The sequence below is a fragment of the Mustelus asterias genome, chromosome 26 (genome assembly GCF_964213995.1).
Source record: "Mustelus asterias chromosome 26, sMusAst1.hap1.1, whole genome shotgun sequence".
In the NCBI taxonomy this organism is placed as follows: Eukaryota; Metazoa; Chordata; class Chondrichthyes; order Carcharhiniformes; family Triakidae; genus Mustelus; species Mustelus asterias.
Window position 1 is genome coordinate 44132489 of NC_135826.1, and position 13101 is coordinate 44145589.

The window sequence follows — 13101 nt, forward strand, 5'->3', positions numbered from 1 at the left end:
GAGCTTGCCCCTTGGGCAGTGCCAGCCTGCTCACCTGGCACTGGCCCAAGGGGAAAACTGGCAATGCCCAAGGTGGCAGGACAGGAGGGGCGGTGCCTCTTGGGGGCAGGGCCTATGGGGGTGACGATCGGTGGGGGTGGGGGTTCCCACTGCTACTCTGCAATTGTGGTTGGTGGCAGAGGGATGGAGGACGGTGATTGGCCATCCAGATGGATGGGGTGGGGTTGGGGGGGGGGGCGGGTGTCGGGGCTGCCAGGGGTGTTGGGGCTGCCGGGGGGAGGTCAGGGCTGCTGCGGGGGGTGGGGCGTGGGTTCCGGGAGATTGAGTCTGGCCAGGGGTTGGGGAGATCCGGGCTGGCCAGGGGCAGGGGAAGATATTGGGCTGCTTCGGAGAGGTCTGGGAGGCCAGTGATCAAGGGTGGGTGAGTCGGAGAGGCAGCGATGGGAAGTTGCAGGGCTGGCCATCGATCGGGAGGCCGGCAATGCGGGGCTAGTGCGCATGCGCCAATATCCGCTCTGACAGATCGATGCATGGGCAGTGGCCCCCTTAGCGCTATGCTGCCGGCCTCTCCAGCGGGGATAGACCATGCCCACTGATTTTCAGGGGGAGTTGTGCTTGGGCACTCTGTAGTGCAGAGTGTGGGGGATTCATTCTGAAAATCCCGCTAAAAAAACCAACAGGAGTTACTCCCATTTTCACGCAAATTGGGGACTTAGAATTTTTGGGGGAGAATTCACATTGGTCAAGACTGGTTGAAACAGATATAATTAGACTGGCTGGAGTTATTGAATATTCGGGATGGAGGTTTTCAAGAGCTCGTGTGCACATACTCTGAGGTTTTATAATAAGAACGAGGTGAATAAAACGGAATCCCAAGGCTACATCTAAATTTTTGCATGCCTGCCTCGTGCCTTATGCCCTGCAACATAAAGTAGAAGTGAAGTTCGGGAGATTGGAAGACTTGAATGTCATAAAACCTGTACCGTTCTCTGAATGGGCTGTACCTGTAATCCTTCCTTTAAAAGCAGATGCAAATTTATGCAAATTTAGCAAGGGGCCTTAAGTGCATCAAGTTGCATCAAGCAGCTGGAATTGGAGGAAGATCCCTAGAGACTGGTTACTATTAACACCCACAAAGGGTTATACCATGGCACATGTTTACCCTTTGGAGTCTCATCAGCCTGTGCCAGTTTCCAGTCTACGATGGAAAGTTTATTGCAGGGCATCCCTCAGATAGTGGTGTACGTGGATGATGTCACAATTACTGGAGTGTCCCCTGAGGAACACAGGGCAAACATGTGGACGGCACGGTGGCACAGTGGTTAGCACTGCTGCCTCACAGCTCCAGGAACCCGGGTTCAATTCCGGCCTTGGGTGACTATCTGTGTGGAGTTTGCACATTCTCCCCGTGTCTGCGTGGGTTTCCTCCGGGTGCTCCGGTTTCCTCCCACAGTCCAAAGATGTGCGGGTTAGGTGGCTTGGTCATGCTAAATTGCCCCTTAGTGTCAGGAGGTTAGTAGGGCTAATGTGGATAGGGGCTGGGTGGGATTGTGGTCGGTGCAGACTCGATGATCCGAATGGGCTGTAAGGATTCTATGATTCTCTTCTAAGAGACGTCCTGAAAAGATTATAAGAAGCCGGTGTCTGCACTTTCTGGGCAGATGAAGTTACACACCTGGGTTTCAGGGTAAATGCCAAAGGCCCACACCCCTTAGGGAACAAGGTTGAAGCCATAAAGGAAGTACCACAGCCTAAAAATGTGTCAGAGTTAAAATCATTCCATGTGAATTATTCCAGAAAATTCCTACAAAACCTGCCTGCAACTTTAGTCTCACGACACCAGCTTTTGAAGAAGTTTCAACGATGGAAATGGGGAGAGACGGAAAAAGAGGCATTTGTTAAAGTAGAACAAGAAGGGCAGCACAGTGGTTAGCACTGCCGCCTCACAGCTCCAGGGACCCAGGTTCAATTCCAGCCTCGGGTCACTGACTGTGTGGAGTCTGCACGTTCTCCCCATGTCTGTGAGGGTTTCCTCCGGCTGCTCCGGTTTCCTCCCACAGTCCAAAGATGTGTGGGTTAGGTGAATTGGCCATGCTAAATTGCCCCTTAGTGTCAGAGGGATTAGCAGGGTAAATACATGGGGTTACGGGATAGGGCCTGGGTGGGATTGTTGTCAGCGCAGGCTCGATGGGCCGAATGGCCTCCCTCTGCACTGTAGGGATTCTATAATTCTTACAGTCACCACTGGTATAATTCAATCCAACCCAACTATTGGTAGCGACCCGTGACGCATCACCAGATGGAGCTGTCCTTTCCCACAAGATGTCAGGCGGAGTAGAGGGGCCAATTGCATTCACATCAAGAACCTTATCAGGTGCTGAGAAGAAATATCCTCAAACTGACAAAGAGAGTCTGGCAGTAATATAGTGAAGAAGTTTCATCTATATATCTATAATATATGGAAGACATTTCATCATAGTGATAAAAGCAAAATACTGCGGAAGCTGGAATCTGCAACAAAAACAGAAAAATGCTGGAAAATCTCAGCAGGTCTGACAGCTTCTGTGGAGAGAGAATAGAGTCTGGATGACCCTTCGTCAGAGCCAATGGTGAAGTGGTCGCCTGCTCCCAGGGCCCGGCAATGTTCTCTGCAGAAATACCCCTGTGCTGTGGGACTCAGGCAAAGCACCACTCTCACAAACCAGCACTTCGTCAGGGCGGCACGGTAGCACAGCGGTTAGCACTGCTGCTTCACAGCTCCAGGGACCTGGGTTCGATTCCTGGCTCGGGTCACTGTCTGTGTGGAGTTTGCACATTCTCCTCGTGTCTGCGTGGGTTTGCTCCGGGTGCTCCGGTTTCCTCCCACAGTCCAAAGATGTGCGGGTTAGGTTGATTGGCCATGCTAAAATTGCCCTTAGTGTCCTGAGATGCGTAGGTTAGAGGGATTAGTGGGTAAATATGTAGGGATATGGGGGTAGGGCCTGGGTGGGTTTGTGGTCGGTGCAGACTCGATGGGCCGAATGGCCTCTTTCTGTACTGTAGGGATTCTATGATGGGTTGTGAGGCGTGGGTGGGTATCGGGAAGAAGGACAGGGGTGGGGGGGGGGAGAGGAATCTGTTGGGGCTGTGGGTGACATAAGTATTTATTGTGCATCTTCCTGCATTTGTGTGTTTTTGTGATTCTACGTTTGAAAAAGATGAATTAATTTTTAATATTAGAAGCATATTCAACCTGTTATTAAGGACCCTTGATGTGAAATACCATCGTCATAGCAACAATGGCAATTTGGCTGCCGGTTCGCTTGCTTTACTGAATGTCCAACAGGGAATCGATTGTGAGCGGCACCAGGGTGTGTGTGTCAATAATACCCTGCCAGAAAACTCTAGGTTAACAAAGTAACCTGATGTAAAGCATCATGCTGTGTGAACTCTCCTTGTGATTGCCAGCTGAAATGATGAGTGCCAGTCATGATTCAGCGAGTTGCACCCTTACCCCTGAGTTGGGAAGTTGTGAGTTTAAATCCCACTCTGGACACAGTGCTGAAGGAGGGCTACACCGGGCAAGTGTGAGGTGCTGCACTTTGTGAGAACAAATGCGGAAGGATACAGTTAACGGCAGGACCCTGAGCAGCGTTGATGTACAGAGAGATCTTGGGGTTCAAGTCCATAGCTCCCTGAAAGTGGCCACGCAAGTAGCTAGGGTGCTAAAGAAGGTGTATGGCATACTTGCCTTTATTGCCTTTGTGTGATTTCAAGAATAAATTAGATACAGTTCTTGGGGCTAAAGGGATCAAGGGATATGGGGGGGAAGGGGGGATGAGGATATTGAATTTGATACATGAATCAAGGTGTCATGTTGCAGGTTTATAAAACTTTGGTTAGGCCGCACTTAGAGTATTGCATTCAATTCTGGTCACCACATTACAGGAAGGATGTGGAGGCTTTGGAGAGGGTGCAGAAGAGGTTTACCAGGATCCTGCCGGATTAGTGGGTATGAACTATAAGGAGAGGCTGGCCAAACGAGGGTTGTTTTCTCTGGAGCGGCGGAGGCTGAGGGGAGACATGATAGAAGTCTATAAAGTAATTTAGAGGCATGGATAGGGTTGACAGTCAGAATCTTTTTCCCCCAGAGTTGAAATGTCTAATACTGGGGGACATGCACTTAAGGTGAGAGGGGGAAAGTTCAAAGGAGATGTGAGGGGCAAGTTTTTTAGAGTGGTAGGTGTCTGGAATGCGTTGCCAGGGGTGGCGGTGGAGGCAGATACAATAGGGGTGTTTAAGGGCCTTTTAGATAAGCACATGAATGTGCAGAGAATAGAGAGATACAGACCAAGGGCAGGCAAAAGGGATTAATTTAATTTGGCATCATGTTTGGCACAACATCATAGGCCAAAGGGCCTGCTTCTGTGCTGTAACGTTCTATATTCTATATTTATGGTCTACATCGAAGATGTTGAAATGTTGAGATGTTTGTTGTCTCAGGTCGATGTAAACAATGACACAGAGGTGTTGGGATAAGTGCCAAGGAGTCTCCCTGTTTCCGGACTAACATTTATCCCTCAACCAACATTGCTTAGGCCTGAAGGGTCTTTTTCAAAGCCAGATGGTGTCTGTACATTAGCCAAAATGGTGTCGGTTAGGATTATATTCACTGGAGGTTAGAAGAGTGAGTGGGGATCTCATAGAAACTTATAAAATTCTAACAGGGTTAGACAGGGCAGATTCAGAAAGAATGTTCCCAATGGTGGGGGTGTCCAGAACTAGGGGTCATAGTTTGAGGATAAGGGATAAACTTTTTAGAACTGAGGTGAGGAGAAATGTCTTCACCCAGAGGGTGGTGATTGTGTGGAATTCACTCCCACAGAGTGTAGTTGAGGCCAAAACGCTGTGTGATTTCAAGAAGAAATTAGATATCGCTCTTGAGGCTAAAGGGATCAAGGGATATGGGGGGGAAAGGGGGGATCAGGAAATTGAATTTGATGATCAGCCACGATCAAAAGGAGCAGGCTCGAAGGGCCGAATGGCCTCCTCCTGCTTCTAGCTTCTATGTTTCTATGTGCTGTGGGAAATTTTTTTCGGTGACCTGATTAATTTAAAGACCTTCATTATCTTTTCATTAAACATTTCATTTCACAAAGGCAAAAAATGTTTATTCAGTTCAATGAAATTCTTCAATTAAACTAGTTTTTATTAAAACAATTGACATGTTGAAATCAAACACGTTACAAATTAACAATATTCAGACAAACATACAATTAAGACAAGATAAATCTCATTTTGGCCAAAATGGGAGATCAATGGTTCCACCTACACAGCGAATGAGCTGGCAGCTTTCACAAAAGATTTCAGATTTCGTGCCAAAGAGCGGGATTGGTTATAGTTTTCGTTATCAGATTAATCAGCCCAGCACTTAATTAAAAGCAATCTCATTCATCCACTGTTCTGTCAATCTAACAATGGCATGTCCTTCAATCAATCATATTTTGACACCTTCAAATATAAATCTGTCATTTGTCTGTCCGTTTTACGGAAGTTCTCTCCCAAAAATGGCTTCTTACGATTCAGCATTTCTCTAACCAGTTTTAACCAGCTCTAATACCAAAAGACACCTTTACCTTTTGGTTTTATCACCCGGCCTGGGTAATTTACTTTGTTGCATTATTTGTGCCTGACTTGTGCTGATATCTTTCATGAATAAATCTTCCATTTTACTGGCATCTTACACATTCATTTCTGACAGACATTATGAAGATGTTATAGAGTCAGAGAGGTTTACAGCATGGAAACAGGCCCTTCGGCCCAACTTGTCCATGCCGCCCTTTTTTTTAAAACCCCTGAGCTAATCCTAATTGCCCGCATTTGGCCCATATCCCTCTTTACCCATTGTACCCATGTAACCATCTAAATGCTTTTTAAAAGACAAAATTGTACCCGCCTCTGCTACTACCTCTGGCAGCTTGTTCCAGACATTCACCACCCTCTGTGTGAAAAAATTGCCCCTCCGGACACTGCTGTATCTCTCCCCTCTCACCTTAAACCTATGCCCTCTAGTTTTGGACTCCCCTACCTTTGGGAAAAGATATTGACTATCTAGCTGATCTATGCCCCTCATTATTTTATAGATCTCTATAAGATCACCCCTCACCTCCTACGCTCCAGAGAAAAAAGTCCCAGTCTATCCAGCCTCTCATAGAATCATAGAAACCCTACAGTGCAGAAGGAGGCCATTCGGCCCATCGAGTCTGCACCGACCACAATCCCACCCAGGCCCTACCCCCACATATTTTTACCCACTAATCCCTCTAACCTACGCATCTCAGGACTCTAAGGGGCAATTTTTAACCTGGCCAATCAACCTAACCCGCACATCTTTGGACTGTGGGAGGAAACCGGAGCACCCGGAGGAAACCCACGCAGACACGAGGAGAATGTGCAAACTCCACACAGACAGTGACCCGAGCCGGGAATCGAACCCAGGACCCTGGAGCTGTGAAGCAGCAGTGCTAACCACTGTGCTACCGTGCCGCCCTCCTTATAACTCAATCCATCAATTTCCAGTAGCATCCTAGTCAATCTTTTCTGCACTCTTTCTAGTTTAATAATATCCTTTCTATAATAGGGTGACCAGAATTGCACACAGTATTCCAAATGTGGCCTTACCAAGGTCTTGCACAACTTCAACAAGACGTCCCAACTCCTGTATTCAACTTAAATATTTTGTAATATTCTCAAACCACATATTAAAACATTAGCTGCTAATTATCCTCATGTTGGTGTATTTAGAATTAATCAGAATTCTCAACCACACTGTGTGTCAGAGCCCCATTTCGGGAAGTGATATAAATGGTATAAAGAGTGTGGGGGGAGGGGGAAATCTATTCCATATCCCTGGTTCATGGAGACAGCTACACATTTACAAGCGTAGCTCCCTTCACACAGAAGCAGATTTCCTCAGGCAGCATTCTGAAACATGATTCGTGGACTTTACACATTTGGGGAAAAGGTTGAAACCTAGCAGGATTCTTTGCAGAGGTCAGGTACCTTTTTGGGGGGAGCCGAAAAGTCTTTGGGAGAGGTTATATACACTTTAGGATTGTTAAGAGTCTTCATGGATATGCATAAAAGACACATGACCTCTCTGGAATTGTCCAGCTGCTATGTCATTTCAATCCCCGACTTCTGCAATTGGAAAAATTGGTGTTTGCAATTTCACTCGCTGTTTGTTGACATAACCCTGTTGGGTGGCACGGTGGCACAGTGGTTAACACTGCTGCCTCACAGCTCCAGGGACCCGGGTTCAATTCCCGGCTTGGGTCACTGCCTGTGTGGAGTTTGCACATTTGCACATTCTCCCCGTGTCTGCGTGGGTTTCCTCCGGTTTCCTCCCACAGTCCAAAGACGTGCAGGCTAGGTGGATTGGCCATGATAAACTGCCCATAGTGCCCTGGGATGTGTAGGTCAGAGGGATGAGTGGGGTAAATGTGTGGGGTTGTGGGGATAGGGCCTGGGGTGGGAGTGTGGTCGGTGCAGACTCGATGGGCCGAATGGCCTCCTTCTGCACTGTAGGGTTTCTATGTTATCATTATTGTATTAGTGCAACTTAAAATCTTCCGCAACCCACCATTGTCACAATGCTTGGGGGCGGGGGGGAATAAGTGGTTTCAGAGTTTCTCACACACGTTTCTCAATCCCCTAAGTGCATTTTTGATGAAAGTAATTCGAGAACCTTTCTTAAAACTCATTTATGGGATGTGGGCGTCGCTGGCTGGGCGAACATTTATTGCCCATCTTTAACTGCCCTCCATTTCAGAGGGCAGTTGAGAGTCAACCACTTTGCTGTGGGTCTGGAGTCACATGCAGGCCAGACCGGATAAGGACAGCAGGTTTCCTTCCCTAAAGGACATCAGTGAACCAGATGGGTTTTTCTGACAATTGGCAATGGTTTGAGGAATTAAGAATCTACTGATGACCATAGAAACTTATAAAATTCTAACAGGGTTAGACAGGATAGATTCAGAAAGAATGTTCCCGATGGTGCGGGAGTCCAGAAACTGGGGTCATAGTTTGAGGATAAGGGGTAAATCATTTTAGAACTGAGGTGCGGAGAAATTTCTTCACCCAGAGGGCGGTGAATGTGAGGAATTCACTACCACAGAAAGTAGCTGAGGCCAATACGTTGTGTGACTTCAAGAAGGAATTAGATATCGCTCTTGGGGTTAAAGGGGTCAAGGGATATGGGAGGAACCATGACTCCTAGTTCTGGACACCCCCATCATCGGGGAACATTCTTTCTGAATCTATCCTATCTAATCCTGTTATATGTTTCTATGGTCATCAGGAGATTCTGAATTCCAGGTATTTTTTATTGAACTCAAATTCTACCATCTGCCATGGCGGGATTCGAATCCAGGTCCCCAGAGCAATAGCCTGGATCTCTGTATTGCTAGTACAGCAATAATACCACTTCCACTGCCTCCCTTGCATTTACTGTGCAGTGAAGTTTGTGGTTAGAGTGGCTGAATAGATATCACTCCTGTTCTCCTGTGTCTGGCCTTTTCTCCTTTAAAAGGGTTAAAAACCCACAAGGTGTGTCCTGCTTTTGGCAGTGATGTTTGACACACCGGAATGGCAAGTTTAACAAGAACACCTCCCTCATTTTCATCCCCTATTTTTCATTCACCGGACGCCCTCCAACACTTCCAAACTCAAGGAAGCACGAAACTGAAGTTGAGTTTGCTGCGATTGCATGGTGTCAGCTCGGACTGTCGGGACGGCTCATTCTAAATTCCAGAAGCACGTTTGTGCCAAGCTTGCAAAGGGCTCTTGAGTTCTCACAGGTTTCGGTGCCTTCTCAACACTGGGACAAGCGCTCACTCCGGAGATTTAGGTGAATTATTTTGGTGATTTCGAAAGAGCCGAGAAAAAAAAACAGCATCAGGTTTAACCAATCGGGATCTCCTTGAAAACTTTTGTTAAAGTTTCTTTAACAAGGAACTTTCATTCCAAAGTGGGTTTTGATGTTTGATTCTCTTGCAATCCGCATTCTTAACGTCAGCTCTTCAGCAAAGTGGTGACCATGGACACAGCTGCCGCGGAACCAACAAGGATAACGTTCACACTCTGGGATTATCTTCTCTTCGCTGCCATGCTCCTGATTTCCACCGGGATCGGGATATTTTTTGCCGCTCGCCGCCGCGACCGGCAGGCGAAGGCGGATGACTTTTTCACAGGGGGTCGGCAGATGTTGGGTCTGCCGGTGGGTCTGTCCCTCTCGGTCAGCTTCGTGTCTGCCGTCCAGGTGCTCGGGGTTCCGGTCGAAGGGTACAGCTACGGGGTCAAGTGGCTAGAGACGCTTTGTTACTATGCACTGAGTATCTTCATGATCTCCTATCTCTTGCTGCCGGTTTTCTATCGTTTGAGATTAACCAGCACCTATGAGGTAAGCGGGGGTGAGACCTGATGGAGTTGGCGATTGCAATCCCTCAATTTCAATCCTGCAGAAAAATTATTTTTAAAACCATCGGCGTGAGTGAAAGAAAGAATTTGCAGCTATACAGAGAGGCCCATGGACTCACAGGGCAGGGATTTTGTGGCCTTGCTCAACCCGAGACCAGAAAACCCCAACCGAGGTCAAAGGCCCTTCACATTGGCTGCCCCCTCGCCCTCTCCGATTCCCATGACGGGCGGGCAGTAGAATTCCGGCCACGGTTTCTCAAAGCGTTTTACAGTCAATGAAGCACTTTCGAAATGTAGCCACTATTGTAATTATAACACGACAGCCAATTTGTGCAGAGCAAGATCCCACAAACGGCAGCGAGATAAATGTTTCGAGTATCTTTTTCAGGTGTTGTCTGAGGGATAAATGCCGGTCAGGACAGAGGGGGGGGGGGGGGAAGACTCTCCTGCTTTTTGTTGAATTGTGAGAAATCCACCTGCGGGATTGCGATTGGAGGGCGGGGGGGATGGGGGAGTGGGGCTTCAGTTTATCATCTCTCCTGAAAGACGATGGGCTGGAATTTCCGTGCCTCCCCTTGGGAACGGCTGGAAAATACTGATTGATCTTCCGAATGTGCAGAATGATTGCAAAGTTCAGCCTAATTCATGTGCTCAGATCTCTACAGTGGTGCTAAGACCCAGGCCAGAAACTTCAGAGTGTTTTGTGAAGTTAGCCTGGACCCTAAATTTTACATTTGCTTTTGAGATCGGTGAGCATTTGGTGTTTCACTCCGGGTATGATTCAAGTGACCCACTACGAAGCTTTTATTCAAACAAAGTTTATTTAAGAAGAGTTAAAATATAATAAGGAAAATTAGCATAACCTTTACCAATTGCAAGATTTAAACATGATAAAGTTTATTTATTAATGTCACAAGTAGACTTACATTAACACTGCAATGAAGTTACTGTGAAAATCCCCCAGTGGCCACACTCCGGCGTCTGTTCGGGGACACTGAGGGAGAATATGGTATGACCAATGCACCCTAACCAGCACACCTTTTGGACTGTGGAAGGAAACCAGAGCACCCGGAGGAAACCCACACAGACACGGGGAGAACATGCAAACTCCACATAGACAGTGACCTGTGGTAAACCACTGTTAGCTTATTGCCTGTGTGTGTGTGACATGCCTGGACATGCCCCTGCCGGCACTGCCTGGGACTCCTCCCCCCCTGGTCCAGGTATAAAGGTGACTGCTCCCCACCCCCCTGCCTCAGTCTCTGGACCAGTTCATCGGCATGGGTGTGCTCCAAGTCTTTTGCTAATAAAAGCCTATTTGTTCTTGCATACAAACTAGTCTTTGCTCGATTGATGGTGCATCAATTTTATTAGCAAAAGTTTTGGGATGGAGCAGATACTAAAACCCGACAAACTCGAACTGGACCCTCAAGCTGTAGGAGCTTCAAACAGCTTCGATCACTGGCTGCGATGTTTCGAAACTTTCCTCTCCGCCTCCGCCTCCGTCGTCCGGACTGAAACTGACAAGCGACACGTGCTCCACGCCCAGGTAAGCGATCAAGTATTCTCGATGATTAGAGACGCTGAAACTTACAAGGATGCGATCGAACTTTTAAAAGGCCAGTACAACAAACAGTCTAATGAAATCTACGCCAGACATCTTCTGGCTACTCGCAGACAACAGCCAGGAGAATCGGGCGATGAATTCCTGCGTGCGTTGTGAGCACTTGGCAGGGCCTGCAACTGCAAGGCCGTAACAGCCGCCCAAAACACTGAGGACTTAATCAGAGATGCCTATGTCACGGGTATCAGGTCAAACTATATCCGACAACAACTGCTGGAACAGGGTGGGCTGGACCTACAAAAGACTAGCGCTTGCCGACTCGTTAGAGGTGGCCTTCCGTAACCTCGAGGCCTACACCCCCGACCACGGGGGCGCATCGTGGACACCGCAGTCGCCGCCACGTCTGTACTCGGGAGGGCCGCAGGCCTACGCCACGCCACGTCCCACCAATGACCCGACCGCTGCGGCAGTTTCCGGAGGCCCGAAGTGCTACTTCTGCAGCCTGGGGAAGCACCCCCGACAACGCTGCCCGGCGAAGGATGCGATCTGCTCCGGGTGTGGAAAGAAGGGCCATTACGTGAAGGTATGCAGGGCGAAATTGACCTCCAAGCCCAGTAGCGCCACGTGCGACCCGCGGGGGCCGCCATCTTGGACGCCGGTAGCCGTGTGTGAGCCATGCGGGCCGCCATCTTGGACGCCATCAGCCGCGTCGCAAAATCCAACGGTGGCTTCGATTACGCAGGACCAATCCAGGCCTCACCAACTCGCCAGGCCCATGATGGACATCGGGGTAAACGGTCGCACTACAAACTGTTAATTTGACTGTGGGAGTACGGAGAGCTTTATTCACCCTAACACAGTGAGTCGCTACGCCCTTTCAGTACTGCCAGTGAAGCAAACGATCTCCATGGCTTCAAAGTCCCACTCGGTGGATGTCCTCGGGTACTGCGTGGCGACCCTGACTGTACGGGGCACAGTGTACAAAAACTGCAGGCTCCTCGTGCTGCCACAACTCTGCGCTGCCGTACTCCTGGGGCTAGATTTCCTGAGTCACCTTAAGAGCGTTACCATGGAGTATAATGGGCCTTTTCCCCCGCTCTCTGTTTGCAATCCCCAGTTCTTAGATCGCCCACCGCGCACCACCTGCAGCCCCTCGACCCTTAAAGTTGCCCCTCCCTCACTGTTTGAAAATCTCACCCCCGATTGCAAGCCCATCGCCACTAAGAGCAGACGGTACAGTGCTGGAGACAGAGCTTTTATCAGGTCCGAAGTACAATGGCTCCTAGGGGAGGGGATCATTGAGGCCAGTACCAGCCCCTGGAGAGCCCAAGTAGTAGTTGTTAAGACTGGGGAGAAACATCGCATGGTCATTGACTACAGTCAGGCCATTAACCGCTACACGCAGCTGGGCGCGTACCCCCTCCCCCGCATATCTGACATGGTTAATCAGATTGCGCAATATCGGGTGTTCTCCACCATCGACTTAAAATCTGCATACCACCAGCTCCCTATCCGCCCGGAGGGCCGCCAATATACTGCCTTTGAGGCGGATGGCCGCCTCTATCACTTCCTTAGGGTCCCCTTCGGCGTCACCAACGGGGTCTCGGTTTTCCAGCGTGGGATGAACCGAGTGGTAGACCAGAACGGGCTGCGGGCCACCTTCCTGTACCTGGATAATGTCACCATCTGCGGCCATGATCAGCAGGACCACGACGCCAACCTCCACAAATTCCTCCACACCGCCACACTCCTAAATCTGACCTATAATAAGGAGAAGTGCGTATTCCACACACGCCGCCACGCCATCCTTGGTTGCGTTGTGGAAAACGGGGTCATCGGTCCCAATCCCGACTGCATGCGTCCCCTCCTGGAACTCCCCCTCCCCACTAGCCTCAAAGCACAGAGGAGATGCCTGAGCTTCTTCTCGTATTACACCCAGTGGGTCCCCAATTATGCGGATAAAGGCCTTCTGCTCATCAAATCCACCTCTTTTCCCCTGACGGCAGAGGCCCGCCTGGCCTTCGACCGCATCAAAGCAGACATCGCGAAGGCCACGATGCACGTTGTAGACGAATCCATCC

General features: G+C 49.0%; 1 protein-coding gene across 1 annotated transcript in view; it reads left to right on the plus strand.

Annotated features, from left to right (window-relative positions):
• Positions 1–8988: 8988 nt before the first annotated feature.
• LOC144479768 (sodium/iodide cotransporter-like) overlaps positions 8989–13101 on the plus strand; it is a 64065-nt gene continuing 59952 nt past the window's right edge. Inside the window, exon 1 of the mRNA XM_078198805.1 lies at positions 8989–9439. Coding sequence (XP_078054931.1) covers positions 9077–9439 — 363 coding nt within the window. The 5' untranslated portion in view covers positions 8989–9076. The remainder of the gene's footprint in view (positions 9440–13101) is intronic.